The sequence below is a fragment of the Zosterops lateralis genome (assembly GCF_965231275.1).
Source record: "Zosterops lateralis genome assembly, chromosome: 4".
Taxonomy (NCBI): Eukaryota; Metazoa; Chordata; class Aves; order Passeriformes; family Zosteropidae; genus Zosterops; species Zosterops lateralis.
Genome location: NC_139765.1, coordinates 71,342,092 through 71,359,029, shown reverse-complemented (window position 1 = coordinate 71,359,029; position 16,938 = coordinate 71,342,092). Strand labels below are relative to the sequence as shown.

The 16,938-nt window shown below is 46.6% G+C and overlaps 1 protein-coding gene across 1 annotated transcript in view; it reads left to right on the top strand.

Moving 5' to 3' along the window:
* The window catches only part of PLXNA4 (plexin A4), a 421,348-nt gene extending 404,709 nt beyond the window's left edge, over positions 1-16,639 (top strand). The window contains exons 29-31 of the mRNA XM_083858928.1: positions 3,595-3,807; positions 14,898-15,048; positions 16,108-16,639. Of these exons, the coding sequence (XP_083715054.1) occupies positions 3,595-3,807; positions 14,898-15,048; positions 16,108-16,203 (460 nt within the window). The 3' untranslated portion in view covers positions 16,204-16,639. The remainder of the gene's footprint in view (positions 1-3,594; positions 3,808-14,897; positions 15,049-16,107) is intronic.
* Positions 16,640-16,938: the final 299 nt, after the last annotated feature.

Sequence of the window (16,938 nt, the reverse complement as noted above, 5' to 3'; positions counted from 1 at the left end):
GACATCAGTGGCAAAGGGTGACATCAGTGGCAAAGGGTGATATCAGTGACAAAGAGTGACATCAGCCCCTTGCTCCAGCTGCCAGCTCCTCCTCATCCCTCCAATGGCACAGCAGGAAAAGCCAGGACCAGGGGAGTAAAACCTCCTCTCTGCCGAGTTGGGAAGAGCTCCCTGGGGAATGGTTCCCTCCCCTTCCCCTGTGCAAACACAGGGACTATAAAAGGAGCAGCAGAGGAGAGCCATGGGGCTCCCAGCTCATGCATTTTTTTATTATTTTTTTTTTCTTTTCCCTTTTCCCAGCCATGCTGTTGGCAGATCGTCACAGCGCCGGTGACATAAAAAAAGAAACCCCATGCACCAAAGAGGCTTTCAACTAATGAAACATTAGCATATTATTAACATTATCTGCGGCACTAATCTAAGGCTGATTGCAGCCACTCAGCCTAAATGAGCAGGAGGTTTATTTAAGGGGGGAGGGATGGAGGAAGGCAGAGTGTGTGTGTGTGTGTTTGTGGGGAAAAAGGGGCAGTGTGAAGAAATCTGTTCAATCAGATCAAATTAACTCAAAGTCACATCACGGGGCTTCATTATGACCAGCCAGGGACATCATCCCCTGTCCCCTCCCCACAGCCAGGCACACAAACACACACTCTGCTCCTCACCCTGGCTGTGTCTGTCACCCAAACACCTGCACAAGGACTTCTGCAAGGTTCACTGCTTCCCAGTGCCTCTCCAAGAATCTCCCAACCTTCTTCCCAAGGTTCTTTTTCCACAACAGCGCTCCCAACACCCAATCCCACATTGCCATTTTTTCAGAGTTTATATTCCCACCTAATCCCACATTCCCATTTTTTTTCCCCAGTGCCATTCCCAGAAACTCCCAGCCCCACACCCATTCCCAGCTTTCTCCCTCACCCTCTTCCATCTTTTCCCACAACTCCACTGTCAACATTTAGCCCTTTATTCCCATTTTTTCAGGGTTTAGATTCCCACTCAATCCCTCATTCCCATCTTTTCAGGGCTTAGATTCCCACCTAACACAAACAATCCCACTTTTTTTCCCCAGTGCCTTTCCAAGAATCTCCCAACCTTCTTCCCAACCCAACTCCATGCCCATTCCCAACCTTCTCCCTCACCCTCTTCCATCATTTCTCAAAACCACACTTTCAACTAATCCCATATTCCCATCTTTTCAGGGTTGAGATTCCCACCTAATTCCAACAGTCCCATTTTTTCTTCCAGTACTTTTCCAAGAAACTCCCAAGCCAACTCCACACCCATTCCCAACCCTCCTTCTCCCTCACCTTCTTCCATCTTTTCCCACAACCGCACTCCCAACCTCATCCCCCCAGTGATGATTCTTCATCCCCACCCAAAATTCCCACAACTCCATCGTGTCTCATTGCCATTTTTTTACCTATTTTTTCCCTGAGGCCCTGGGACAGGCTGTCCAGAGAAGCTGTGGATGCCCCATCCTCTTCAAGTTCAGGTTGGATGGGGCTTGGAGCAACCTGGGATAGTGGAAGGTGTCCCTACACCAAAGGTGTAGAGCTGGATGATCTTTAAAGTCTCTTCCTCACCCAAAACTCTCTATAATTCTGTGTTTTCCAGCATCTCCTGAACTTGGCTGACAGGATTCCCTATGTGGAGCTTTCCTTACATTTGTTCTGTGATTCTGCTGGCTCAGGAGAGCACACAGAGGTTTAGGAAAACACGGTGTCAGCCCTCTGTCAAGGAAGGTTGTTACCCAAAATCTATCACACTCAGAGATGAGATTTTTTTACAGTGTTGGGAGCACAATGAGCAAATGGGAGGAACTGGGGGAGTTTATCCTGAATATCAGGAGAATTTGCTAAGTGGAAAGATGCAGAGAGTGAAGGTAGGCTTAACAGTCTGCCTGAGAGAGAGAGAGACAGGAGCTGGGCTCTGTGCTCAGTGACACATCCCAGCTCCTGGGCTGTGATCACTGCAGTGCATCTGCCCTGACAAAAAGGCTCCAGGCAAGGGCTGGAGGTATCTCATGCAAGATACCTCAGGGCATCTCATACAAATGAGCTGCTCTTTGGAGAAAAAGGGGGGAAAGGGCTTTGGATTGAAACTGGAATAGCATTTCCTTGGTTAGGGCAGATATATTTTCATATCAAAGGCTGTGATACTTGTTTCCCAGTTCCTTTTTTTTTTTTTTTTTTTTTTTTTTTTTTTTTCCTTGAGGCAGTGGGGCTTTCCCTGTCATGTAGCAACTTCTCTTCCTGCTCAGGGTACTGGGAACATGTGCAGAGTTGGGTTGGAGCAGTGGAGAGTGACAGAACATGGTATCCTGAGTGACAGAACATGTCACACAGGGTGTGCCATGAGCATTCCCAGTCCCCTCACCTGGGAGCTCTACCTACCTCCCTTCCCATGGATTGCTGTGAGGGTTGAAAGCCAAGTCCCTCAATGACAAATGTGTAGAATCACAAAAGGGTTTGGGTTGGAAAGGACCTTAAACTCATCCAGTTCCACCCCCTGCCATGGGCAGGGACACCTTCCACTATCCCAAGTGGCTCCAAGCCCTGTCCAAGCTGTTCTTGGACACTTCCAGGGATCCAGGGGCAGCCACAATTTCTCTGTGCACTCTGTTCCAGTGCTTTATGACCCATACCATAATAATTTTTGTGGGTTCAGTGCTTGTCTTCATCTGATGGAGCAACCAACAGGGTCAACTTTCCATTGCAACTTAACGCAGGGAGAGTCAGAGTGTTTCTCATCACCTTAATTACACTCCCATTAATTTAGGGGCACCTTCAACAAGATTGTATTGACTTTAAGGCTCCAAAAATCTGCTTTGTCAGGATAACAGGGACAAAAGGTGACATCTCTACCATCCCTAACTTTGTAGGGGAGGAATTAATTGTGTAGCTTTTGTCACCAAACTTTTTTTCGGACCTAGAGATAGGGATCCCTGAGAGGTATTTTAAAAGATTTAATTCCATTTTCAGTTTAATGAGAAGGTTGAGACAGTACAGATGTTACAATTCACACCATCACAATCAGAAGCCAAACTGTTTCCTGATTTTTCCTGATAGAAGTTTGATAGAAGGCTGGCATAGTACACATTTGTGTGCAAACTTTAAGAATTCTCTACAAATCTGTAGCCCTGGTTCCATGCCTGAGATGTTTTGGTTTTCTGAAATTCTTTTCCCAGGGAATTTTCTGTAAACAGAAAAAGTGTTTTTATAACTGGAACTTTGTTGTTCATTTTCTTTCCCTAGGAGGGACTTCTTGATGTCCCTCTGGTCTGACCAATGTGATTGAAGAGGTTTGTCTTTGTTTCACCAATCAGATTGGTCTGTGTAAAATAGTATAAAAGGGAGACACATCCCAAAAACAAAGGAGTAATTTTCAGCCTTCTGAATCTCAGAGTCTGTGTCGTTGTGGTGTAAAACAGCATCACAAATCCATTTCCCACACAAAGCTTAAGCAAAGTTTATCCCAGAACCTTCAGATCCGTATGACCTTTAACTCCCACACCTCTGAGTGATGTCACACAGCCAGGCCTGTGGACTGTGCACTGACTGTGTCCCCTCTTTGTCCCCTCTGCCACCCCTCCTGCAGCCTCCCCCTGCGCTTCTGGGTTAACATGATCAAGAACCCGCAGTTTGTCTTCGACATCCACAAGAACAGCATCACAGACGCCTGCCTGTCCGTGGTGGCCCAGACCTTCATGGACTCCTGCTCCACCTCAGAGCACCGCCTGGGCAAGGACTCCCCCTCCAACAAGCTCCTCTACGCCAAGGACATCCCCAGCTACAAGAACTGGGTGGAAAGGTGAGTTTTGGCTGTGGGATGGCATGAAGGGACACAGCCGGGTCCTGCTTTGTGGGTGGAGGTAGGAGGCAGCAAAGGTTCCTCTTTCCAAAGGTTGTTACTTTTGGAAATTGCCCCTGGGGCTTTTTGGTCTTTGGCTTTTGCTAAGTGGAAATCTCCACATTAGGCTTTTATTACCTCCATGCCTTGCTGCAGAGATGGAAGTTAAATAAATGGTGGGAGCTGAAGGTGTTTGCCATCATTGTTTCTTTTGAGGAGAAACTCTTGAGAAGTGGCAGAGGGAGGAAGGAAGGGGAGGTGATGTGTGTGAGCCCTGGGAAACATACAGGCTTCTCAGTCTTTCCACACAGGCTTGAAGTGGATTGCTACTCTCAGCATCGTTGTGACAATCCTCACACTGCCTGAATCCCAAGGGATTTATAATTATATTTATAATTATCCCCCAGCAACTTCCCTTGGAGGCTCTTCTGTGCTTTGAGTGAGATGCCAGACGATTGACAGGCTGCTCACTGAAGTTCTGCAGGTATTTTATGTCAGGTCAGGGGTCTTTCCAAGCATTTTGTCCACACTTCCAGGACCTGTGACTGTACTTCAGTGTGCTACACTGAGGGTCAGTGCCTGGCAAAGCTGCTCCACAGGGAATAAAACCAAAACATCTATTCCTTCAATGTGTTAGGGCTTCAGTTTCCGTAGGGTTTCCCCCAGGACAAGCAAACAGCACATCCTGCTCTTCATCCAGCAGGAGCTGTGCTTTGCTTTCCAATATTCTGCACTTGCCTGGCGTTATTGACAGGTTTGGGAACTGCACAGATGGGGAACAGTTGCTGCTCTGTAAATACAAAGGCGGGTTTATCCTACAGATCATTCTTGTGCACCACATCCAGCTTTCAGCAATGATTCCTCTGGATGACTTCCCAGGCACAGCCCAAAATTGATACCGTGTCCTGCAGGTTGTACAAGGCCTCTGCTGCTGCAGACACCTCACTCTGTGCTATGAATCCCTGTACTGCCTTTGCTGGGGATGGTTTTCTCTCCTTTCCTGACAGGAGTGTGGCTGATCAAAGAGCTCCGTCCCTTGCTCGGCACGAGGCAGCGATTTTTTTTTTTTTTTTATTTCCAACAATCCTCCCATTGGTCTGTGATTTGTCTGGACAATTATTTTTAGATGTGGTTAAACACTTCAGCAAATGTCGTTTCTAGGCAACCTGCAAGGCTCTTATGAGCTACCTTGCTTAATTATGACCTACTTTTGGTACCGTGTCCAAGTTTCTTAGTATGCATTGAGGCTGATTGCTGGATTGACCTGGATAATGGGAAGCAAGTGTTGGAGGTTCCATTTGGAAATGGAGTTTGTACCAACAGCGACCCAAAGGTGCCATTCTTTAGTGATGCTTTAGCAACACTCTGTATTGTTGGGTGGTTTCTTTGGACAAATAGCATTTTCCATCTCAAACTAGTTGATTTTATCCTGGGAGGTGCTACATTTGAGTAACAAACTGATGTATTTAAGTGGAGAATAGGATATTTCTTTATACAACAAACACCGGTTTTTTTTCCTCTCTCTTTTCCCTCTGGATAAACAAAAAGCTGCACTTTCCATTTTGGTTTTTTTTCAGTATTGATTTCACTTTACGACTTTTTGGAGCTAAATCCTGCTGCCCAGTGATCTTCAGCAATAGGTGCTGCATTTCCTTGGAAGTTTTCCCAAACAACTGGGTTTGCAAACGAGGTACATAACACCTCCTGCTGCTTGTAAACAGCCCTGGATTCCTGTCCCCAGCATGTGCTGGGTTGTTATCTGCACTGATGTCTGACAACTTGAACTGAAGCCCAAGGGGAGACTGCAGGTTTTGGAATATGGTTAGAGCTTCTTCCCTGCTTTTATTTTTGTGTGTCAGTTCCACTGACTCAAGGCAGTGGCACCTGGATGCTGTGGGAGATGAAAGAAAAAACCTATCAGGGATGAATAAAATATAATTTGAGTTCTACCCTGAGCTAATGAATTCCTTCTCTCGGCTCTGCGATTGTGCTTTGAGGGAGTTTTTTTCCAAATCCAAAGGCTTCCAGTGCTGGTTGGAGCTATTTCTGTAGGCAGCATCAGCTGGAGGTGGCATCCTTCAAGACCACTAGACTTCTTCAAAGAGTGAATCAAGAGATAAAAAGTTGGGGAGTTTAAGAGGTGGTTGACTAAATCAGAAGGACCTGAAATCAAACAAACTCCTTTGACAAAGAGGAAACACTAAGAGGGTAATTAGTCATTAGTGGTAGATTGTACCCAACTCGAGGCACTCTGGATTTAAACATGCCTGGATTTAGAGGTCTGGAAATAGAGCTGAGCTGGGTTACTCCAAGCCATCCCTTTGAAACCTTTGGTTTCTTGGTGTGGAGCCTTTAGGGCTCACAAAACTCAGAGCAGGGAATGAGACCTTGGCATGAGAAGGAGGCAGGGGTGAAAGGACTTCCCTCCAATCCTTCAAAAACTTGTTTTCCACCCAGGAATGTGCATTGGGAAGGGAATAGTTACAGTTTCTGGCCTCAGCGGTGTTCCACCTCCACAGGGTGGTCAACTGGAAATGTGATTCCAAAAGATTTCAACAGCAGGACTGTCAGGAATCTTCACAGGTTTTTTATTTGTTTGTTTGGCTCATGTTTTAGCGTAGGATTTTCTCATGTTTTCAGTTACTTGTTTGTGATGAGCCAAACGTTGCCTTCAGAATTGGGATGCATGACAATGACTAATTTAAAAAATTTTAAAATTTACCAATTTCTGCAATTTCCTGTCAACTTAATGGAAAACTGTGTAAGAAATGGACATCTTCCATGACATTTTGAGAGGTTGGTTGTTTTAGTGCCCATTTCTGTAATTATTCGAGATAATGGATTTGCTGACAACAGCAACAAAAAAAATTATCGTGCATCACTTAAATTTAGCTGAAGATGTTCCCTGCTTGTTGCAGGGGGCTTGGACTACATGACCTCTAAATGTCCCTTCCGACCCAAACTATTCAGTGAGTTCATGATAGTCCTTTTATAATATTAGTGGAAGCAGAGGTGGACTCTGCCTGCTGAAACGATCCAGCTGAGAATTTCAGGCTTTTGGGGAAAAAAAAAACCCCACAGGTTCACTATTCAAATGAGACACCCAGAGGTGGAAACACGTGGTTAAAAAGTGTCCCAGTGCAGCCACATCTTGGATTTCCTGCTGCAGAACACGAGGCTTGATGAGGCAGGACAATTAACCCAGGAAATTGGGACAGGCTCTTTGGCTTTTGTTGAAGCCACGAAGAGTCAGGCTGTAGTTCTAAAACAAAGTGGAGGCTTTTCAATTATCATTATACGAGTCCATTGGAAAAAAAAAAAAAAAAAAAAAAAAAAAAGAAGAGGAAAAGAATGGTAAGGGTAGAGCAGAATCTCATCTGACTTCAGTTAGCAAAACTCCATAGGCTCTGCTGAATTTACATTAGAGCAGCTTCAGATCTGCATCTTTTCAAGTTTACTTCAAATGTCCCCTTTGAGCCTGGAAATCTGGAGAACTTGGGAGCATTTGATGCAATCCCCAAGCAATACAAAGGGGAGCCTGTTCTAATTGGGACTGTCTCATTAGCATTCAACACCACACTGAAAAATGACAAAGGGCTGTGGCTGACCTTTCATTTCTCTCCATGCTGCCAAGCTTATGATAACACTTGTTTGAACTTCATTAACACCATTTAATTGCCTGCATCACAATCAATATGATGTTTCCCTACTGAAGCCTGGCACGGAGGCAAGGATGTGGGAGACTGAAAAGGGGCAGAGCACAAAAAGCAGAAGCCAAAGACTTTTTTCCATTTCACACTGGTGCCCAAAACACCTGCAGGGCTGCAAGGAGAGGGTCTGGTGCTCTTTTTTTTTTTTCCTCATCCCTGCAGGGACTCGGTCTCTTTTGGCTGCTTATTGTGCATTGAAAAGAGCTCCTCTAAGAAAAACTTAAAGTCAATGGAGACATCACAAGTGTTCCTAACTTAAGAGTCATCCAATGAAGACTTTTCAAAATAGGCTTGCCAGGTTCGGGATCAAAAGAAGCTTGAAGTGATCTGATATGTGGGATTCAGAATTATAACAATATTCATTTTTTTTTTGTGTTAACCTGGGTGCAAACAGTGCCTGACACAGCTGGTGCTACCCAGCTCCTGAGGACATGAGCTCATCTACTTTTTTATCCTTACAAGCATAGATACTTTTAGGATAAGGAGGAACCGTTTTAAATTAAAAGGGAGAGATTTAAGTGAGATGTTTGGAAGACATTCTTTACTCTGAGAATGATGAGGCCCTGGCACAGGGTGCCCAGAGAAGCTGTGACTGCCCCTGGATCCCTGGAAGTGTCCAAGGTCAGGCTGGACAGGGCTTGGACCACCCTGGGATAGTGGAAGTTGTCCCTGCCCATGGCAGGGGGTGGAATGAGATGATCTTTAAGGTCCCTTCCAACCCAAAACATTTCTGATTTGATGATTCATGAAGCAACAGCGATTTGCATCCCATTAGCCTTTAGGTGTCGAGGTCTAGATCTGGTTAGGAAGAGCTTTGGGAGCGTGTTTGGAGTACACAAAACAGACAAACTGCACCTGTTTGGGATTTCACCCACCCAGTGCATCAGCTTGGGCTTTCAGGGCTCTCAAGTCACTAGGAAATCTCCACCTGTGCAGTTCTTGTGATGTTTTTTGGCCACTTTGCAGCTAACTTTATAGAAAAAGACAAACTGGACCAGTTTAAAACAATAAAAAGCTGCATCTATCCTAATATTGTGAGTTATTGAGGTTTTAAGGAGAAACTCTGAGGGCTTTAAAAAAAAAGAGCACCACATGACAGGTCCAAATCCTGGCTCTGCTTTAAAAAAACGAGTTTTTTGTGCCCCCTCTCTCTCTGCTGGAAAGAAAGCTGGAGAAGTAGCATACCAAAGGTCAAGGCAGGGGGTGTTGTCAGTGGAGATAATAAAAAACAGTGCTGGAAGGGGCCTCGGGAGGTCGACCCGACCATCTCCTGCCTCAGGGCAGGATCAGCTCTGTCTAAAGCCTTCCTGGCAGATGCTTGTCTCTACCCCTTTCTTAAAGGGCCTCCAACAACAGAGCCTCTGCTGTCCTCAGGCAATTCATTCCCCTGCTTCCCTGTCCTTCCCATCACAGTGTTTTCCCTGCTGGGCAGCCAAAATCTGCCTGGCTGTAATTAAAGCTCAGGCATCCCCAGGGCAGGGGGTACAGCTCCATTCCCTGCCTCTCTGGGGCAGCTTTTGGCATAGCTGAAGACTGCTCACTTGTCTTTCTTCACTTTTCATCTAAAAAAAACAAAACAAAAAACAAAAAACAAAAACAAAAACAAAAAAAAAACAAAAAAAAAAAAAAAAAAAAAACCAACAACCAAAAAACCAAACCCCAATGTTTTCTCATCACGGCAAAAAGCTGTTCTTACACAGTGCAGTTTTCAGCTGGATGTGGAGGGTGCAGCCCCACACATCCTCTCTGCTCTGAGGTGGTACTGGGGGAATCTCCTCTCCCAGAGGAGCTGCCTGTGCCCCAATTCCTCTTCAGCCATTGAGGCAGTGCTGTCCTTCAAGCTACACTGTTTATTCTGAGGGTAGAAGCAGCAGGAAAAGCCATGAACAGGTAAAATAAAAATAATTGCCCTTTCTAGGGCTTGCACACACAGACAGAATTGTTCCCTTCAACAGCTTGGGTTGGAAAGGACATTGAAGCTCATCTCATTCCACCCCCTGCCATAGGCAGGGACACCTTCCACTATCCCAGGTTGCTCCCAAACCTCATCCAGCTTGGCCTTGGACACCTCCAGGGATGGGGCATCCCTGATTTCCCTGGGCAATCTATTCCAGTGCCTCACCAGCAGCTCAGATGCTTCCCAGGAAACTCTGTGTTAGTACAACAGCATGTCCTTGCACTGCTTCACTGCATCCCATAAAAGAGCTGGTTGTTCCCAAGCTTTTCCACCAGCCCTTCCCTGCTGGAACAGTCCCCCATATCCCTTTCACAACTCCTCTCCCTCCTCCAGTGGTCTGGATACAGCCGGCTATTGCGTAACCCTAATTATGTTATTGCTGTAATTGTGTCTGCCGTCTGCAGCACATGGATTCGTTACAAGCTTTTCATATGCTAAAATGATTATTAATGAGTGCGGTCCCATCCCAGCGACAAACAACAGCCATGACAAAGAGATCTTTTGGAAGGCAATTAGCTCCATGCTAAGCTGCCTAAACCATGGGCTGTGCGTGGAAATTTCGGGCTGGGGTTGGGAGCACTGGCAAGGTGGCTTTTCTCTTCTCCTTTGATGAGTTAATGAGTTACTGGGCAGGCAGCAGGCGCAGTCATTCTTGTGAAACAGCTCCACTAAGGAGCCTTTGTGGGTACCGAGGGGAAGAACATTTATCCCTGGATAAACAAGAGGACAGAATGTATTCCCAGGTCACTGTGATGTATGCCCGGGTCGCTGTTGTGTCGCTTTCCTTGGGAAAACAAAATGGAACAAAACAAAAGGAAACAAAACAAAACAAAAGGCAATCCAGGGGAAGATGAGGAAGGAACAAGAATAATTATTTTTTCAGTATAAGAGAACCAAGTGCATCCTGGTACATCCCAAATCCTTCTCCATCCATCAGCAGCAATGGAGGGTCTCTTTGTCTCTCTCTCCAATTCAAGGCAGGCTGGGGTGAGTTGCTGTGCTCGTGGTACCTGTGAGGACACATACCATGGCCCAGTTATCCTCACATCCTCCATCTGAGCTGGAGAGCTGGAATGATGGGTTTACCCCAATCCCTCACAATTTTAATTTTAATGAACAAATTTCCAGTCGCCACTTCAGAGGATGGAGAGCCTTGAGGTAAGAATGGAGGCTGCTCCTGTGAGCACAGGGAAACTCAGACACATAAGGCTGGATCTTCTGATATTCATCTGAGGATCTTCTGGAAACAGCTGGGGAAGGATCCACTGGAGTACAGAAACAGCAGCAAATCTGCTCAGGATTCTCACTCTTGACCCCTTGGAGGCAGGTTAAGCTGAATTTGCCGCTTTGCTTTGCTGCCCTTTTGTCTCATTCAGAGAGAATCTGGCTCAGCCTTGTGTTCTCAACCTTCTGCTGGCTGTGGAATTGTGAGCCAAAGACCTGTCCCTGTCTCAGGTGAGACCTGGTGACCCTCCACAGGTGACAGATCACCTCTCTGCCCCTGGCACTCCCTCCCAGCCCAGCTCTGCTGTGGGAGCTGTCAGCTGCAGGGGTGATGGAAACAGCACAGGCAGCCTTGCAAATTCCAGCAGTGGAAATGTAAGGGCCTCTGGGGTTTGGTGACAGCTTCTCAGTGGTTTTTTTTTTGCATTAGGGGTATGCAAATGGCAGAGAGGCTCTAAGTACCTCTGAGGATCTGGGCTGGAGTCGAAGGTAAATAAAGACTCAGCAGGGATGTTGTCATCTCCCTGCTAGGATGCTTTAATACACACATTCATCATTTCTTTAGAGAGAACACTGATGGCTTCATTAGAAACTCTTCTGCATAAATAAGTCACTGGGCCACGGCAGAATTTGGATGGAAGGATATTATGTCTTCTGGCTCATATAGATTGGACTATTGGTACATGTTTATTTCCACTTATGTTTCTTTTACTTTTTACCACAAGATTTTGATGGGAAATGACTGTTTAGGTGTGTGATGCCGAGGAATTGAGTCTGGAGGAGACCAGGATGCTTTGGTAGGTGATGGCCTGTGACCCCAGGGCACTGAGGTCACATCCTGGGAGTCTGTCATGGCCAGAGCCCTGAAACTGTGACTCTTGAAACTCATCCATCTTTGGCTCCAGGGAACATTTCCTGCTGCTTTTCCTTGTCTGGATGAGTCATGGGTGTGTTGTGCTGCTGGGGAATGATCTCTGCAGGGCTGGAAAGGGATGGGGAGATTTCAAACTCTTGTGAGTCACAGACTCAAGAGTCTCTTGCTGCCAGGTGGAGAAGAAACAGGACAAACTTGGAGAAGGAGTTGTTAAGTGTGTCTGTGCTCCAGTTTTTGGGCGCACCCTGTCCCTACTCCCACTATCCTGCCACCACTTGGTGACAGCTCAGCCAGAGAGGAAAAGGAGAATTTTAACTGCTTGTCAGAGCCAGACTGGCACCTCTGATTTCCTTCACTGACCCCATTTACTTTTGATGTGATGAGCCCCCTTCTCTTCTCATTTCACCCATCAGGAGGGTGCCTCTCCAACATTCGTGAGGAGCTGCTCTCCTTTCAGGCACCATAAATCAATGTATTTCACTGCTTTGCAAGTCTGCTTTCCCCACAAGTCTGTGAAATGTGCTGGTGGCACATGGATTATTTTTTTTCAGTGTTAAGGCACACCTTGCTTTTTGACCAGAAGATTCCTTTGATCTCCAGATTCCTTGTTTTCTCAGCCATGTTATAGATGCCACCAATCCCTGATGCTTTCCCTTGTGCAGCACAGATCTGATCTTCTCCAGCAGGTGATGCCAAGACCTGTTTGAGGTTTTTCTGGGAGTGGCAAAGGTCTAAGGAATATTTATTCCTCCTGCTCAACATCTTCTCCTGGGGGCAGTTCTGCAGGACAGGGCCTCCTGGGATTTCCAGATGCTCACCTTACTCACAAACACCTGTCCAGGTCCACTTAGGGGTCAGGGAGAGGGTAAAGAAAAACAAACTCACACCACTTTTCACTGGAGTACTGAGAATGAGAAATATTTAGACCATGGGACTGAGTTAGACTAAGATTTCTGGCTGGTCCTAAGCTCAGAAGACAAAATGCCAGGACTCCAGGGAGAGAGATGTTTTTTGTGCCTGCTGGAAGTTGCAGTAAAATTAATGAGGTTTGCACGGGTTTTTATGGTGAAACAGAGTTTAGCTTTGGAAAATGTCAAGCAAGAAAGACCTCTGCCTCCTGTGCCTCTCTTTCCCAAGGATTACATCAACATTCCACCACCAAAACCAGGATATCAACAAGAGATTGGTCCAGTGTGGTGAATCAGGGTGAGATTGAAGGGGGACAAACCCAGACTGAGCATAGCTGGAGCCTCCTGGTGTGGAAGGGTTTCCCCCCATGCTCTTGCACTGTTCTGTTTTCCACAGGACATTCCAGCAGCTGCTCGTCCTGCTCTGTCACTGGGTATTTTCCCACTCATCCACCTCAAGGATCCTCATCACACAGCACTCAAATGTCCAATTTCTCTGCAGTGGCAAACAGCCTCCATCTCAGCAGGTGTCTCCACACTGTTTACAGGACACCTGTCAGCTCTTTTGGCTCCCCGTCCCCTCTGCCTCCTAATTATAAAATTGTGGATTGCTGCAGCTATGGGCTTTTTTTTTTTTTTTCCCTTCTTCTTCTTTTATTTTTTTTTATCCTGGTGCACAAAATGTCAAATTGCAGAAATTAAAAATGTAAATGATGGCGTCTAATTAACCAGTTGACAGCAGAGCACAGCTGCGAGTGACAGTGACTGATTACCTTCTGCAAACCTTGTCCTCCAAGACCTGCCTTACCCAGGGGAGGAAGGACATCAAAAATAGCAACTTCCTTAAAGAGACATCACTCTGCAAGAGGAAGCCTGATGGGCAATGGTTCTGGGGAGATCCAGATTCTATGGATAAACCCCAGTTTATCCATAGTTCCAATTTCCCAGTCCTCCTGAGCTCCAGGGGAATGCTGTTGACTCCTAGGAAAAGCAGATTTTTCCCAGTCAAGACTGGAGTTGATGGCTGTTGTCACAAATATCAGGCCAGCTTAAAATATGGGGCAAAAAGGAGATGGTGAGCAGGAGAGTTGTTGGGATAGAGGTGAGTGATGTTAGCAATGGGGGTAGATGTAATGGTGAGAACAAGTGCAACGAAAAATAAAAAATATTTGGGGTTTTTCTGTGCACGGCAGTGAAATCCTGAGCTCTCAGTGGGCAGCAAGGTCCCTCTGGGAAGAGAGGCAGGGCTAAAAGCCCTTGAATGTCTGACAAAGTCATCCAGCTTCAATCCAGCTCCCATTGATGGCACAGAGAAAGTTTGCAGCATGTCCTTTGGGGCTTCATTCTCAAACTGGGGTGAACACAACATGTGTCTGGTGCTCAGGATTAGTCCTCAGCCATTTCCACTTTGGCTAGGGCACCTTTCTTGCTGTAAAAGAAGAGCATGAGCAAGTGTATAACCAGAAAATCCCAACACTAAGTGTGGGGTTTTTTCTCCTTTTTTTTGTGTGTGGATTTCTGTAACAGTGTGATTTCAGATGGTGGAGCTGCTCCCTATTTCCCAATAAGCATCTCCTGTGGAAGAGCCACTTGGGGAGGATTCAGGCAAAGCAGTCAGGTCCACAAAACACACACACCATGGCCAGCTCAGCAAGGAGAGGCAAGAAGGGCCTTTTTATGATAATTCCAGCAAAGGTTTATTCCAGCATGCCAGAGGGGATCAGGACAAATCAGGGACAGGCCTGTGGTGGGCTCAGGCCTAAATAGAGGTCAGGAACCAATGGTCTGAGGGCACATAGGAGGTAAAAAGGGCAGGGCAAAGGTCAGTGACCTACAGGGGACACGGGACTGGCCACCAGGGATACCACAGCCAATGAGGAAACAGGGAAAGGAGAAACCACAAGAATTAGGGGCTTTAGGACAGAACAAGACTGGGGAATATTACACAGTGTCATAAGACAAGATTGGGGTATTGGTACATGTTTGTTTCCACTTCTTTTTCTTTTATTTTTTGCCACAAAATACCTTGGTTTAATGGGAAATGAATGTTTAGGTGTGTGATACCAGAGAATTGAGCCTGGAGGAGACCAGGATACTTTGGAGGGTAATGGCCTGTGACCCCAGAGCCCTGAGGTCACATCCTGGAAATCTGTTGTGGCCAGAGCCCTGAAACTGTGACTCTTGAAACTCAGATCTGCACATCCCATCCTTGGGGAAACTCTTTTCTTCCAGCTTGGGTGGAAAACTCCGCGGTAAATCTTTCCAGGGCAGGACTCTGGGAATTCCCATGAGCAGTTGGAGGGATTCCAACAGATTTCACTCCTTGATCTCCTGCCCTGCCCTTCAAGGACTGAAACCTGTTTTTTTTCCCCCCTCAGGTACTACTCGGACATCGCCAAGATGCCAGCGATCAGTGACCAGGACATGAACGCCTACCTGGCCGAGCAGTCCCGCATGCACATGAACGAGTTCAACACCATGAGCGCCCTCTCCGAGATCTACTCCTACGTGGGCAAGTACAGCGAGGAGGTGAGAGCCTGCCTGCTGCAATTCTGGGAACTTTTTAAAGAGATTTTAAAGGTTTTGGTGCTGTCCCGGCGTAGTAACGAGCCCTACGCTTCGAACGGGTGCTTCCAAATAGGGAAAGGGTTTCAGTTTGCCTTTAGTGTTTTAGGGAGTTTATCTGGAAAGTTCTGTGGGTTTTTCATTGTAATTGGCTTGGAGACAACACTAAAGCATGGATTGGGCTCCAAGAATGTAACTCAAAGCATGTTGTTCATCTCATTGGGGCAAGGGACAAAAAGCCCACCTAAACTAAGTACTAAAGAGAGAGAACAAAGAAACTTCACTGTTTTCGAGGTGTTGTAGCAAGTAGGAGACTTGTCTCTATACTGTGCTCGGCTTTGCCTTTGTTTTTTGTACTATTTTCCTTCTTTATTAAAACCTTTTTGATTCTTCAAGACCCACTCGATCATGCCATCTGGCTAATTGATATTACCACGTCTCTGCCAGGCTGGACCCTCAGAGGTATGGGTAAAACCCATATCCTGGTTTAGGGCAAATTTGGGAGGAAACCTCTGAATGGGATTCCTCTGGGGAGCAAACCCAAATGGCCCTTTCCCCCCAGCTCTCTGCAGAGGAGCCTTACATGAGCTTTACATCCAAAGTGGCCAAAAGTTGCTTAAGGACTGTGCCCAACGTCATTCCAGATACCCTAAAACACCCCAAAATGCCCCAACACAGACTTTAAGGTGTCCAGCATGGTTCTATTTATTGAAGGCCATGTGAGACCCCGTAGGGCATCGCAAGTGGCATGGCCAGGTGATGGATAAAGCTCATAAATAAATAACTGATCTCTAAGATAAGAATCCATTTGATTGGTTGCAGTCCAGAGGTCTACACTGAGTCAGATCAAACCCAAACCTTAGTTCCCTCCTGTCTGACTGACCTACCCTGTATGATTTAAGCTAAGCCTGGGACCTGCCTTAGAGAAAGCTGACCCTCCTCTGCTGCTCTAAGATGCTGGTCTCAGTAATTTTGGATAAAGAAACCAAAATCCCTATCACTCCTCCCTCTCTCCTCTTCCAGATTCTCGGAGCCCTCGATCAAGATGATCAGGCTGGGAAACAGAAACTTGCCTACAAACTTGAACAAGTCATAACCCTCATGAGCATAGACAGCTGAGAACTGTCCTGCCAGGGACACCCTGGGAGGGATAAACCAAGTCGTGCCTCACTCAAGATCATCATCTTTACCAAGTGCAAGTTTTGATGGGCTGTAAGCAGAGTCACCCGAACAGCGCTCCTCTCTCTCTCTCTTTCTCTCTCTCTCTCCCCCTTCTCTCTTTCTTTCTTTTCCTTCTCTTTCCAAATCTGTGGACAAAGAGACAGAGCCCCAGGGGTTAAAAGAAAAGACTGCAGAGGAATCTTGGCTCTGGGGCCATGAAGACATTCGGGTGGAGCTCTCCTTTTCACAGCTTCCCCTCTGCCTTTTGCCCTAGAGAGAAACTATTGAACACACACAAAGACCCCACCAACCCTCACCCAGCATCGCATCCTCAACTCTGCAGAGGTGAAACTGGGAGGTAACTTCTGTCATGCTGCTTTAACTGCCCTCCCGAGGGCTGTAGCCTCTGGAGTGGACATGGAAATGAACTCAGTATTACTCAAGTGTCCCCAAGGGGAAGGGCAGCCTGCCTGCAGGGCTCCTGGAGGGCAGAGCCCATCCAGCTCCTCTCCTGCACACCCACTGCAATTCTATCTCTTGATAGCCACCCACTGGGAGAGGAGGCTCCCCGAAAAATGCCACAGCTCCGTCCAGAGCAGGAACAGCTGTGGCTCATCCTGCCTGGGCAAACAGCTGCTCCTCTGGGGCAGGGAAAGTGTCAAGAGGGGACGAGGAGACCGACACTCCCTTGCC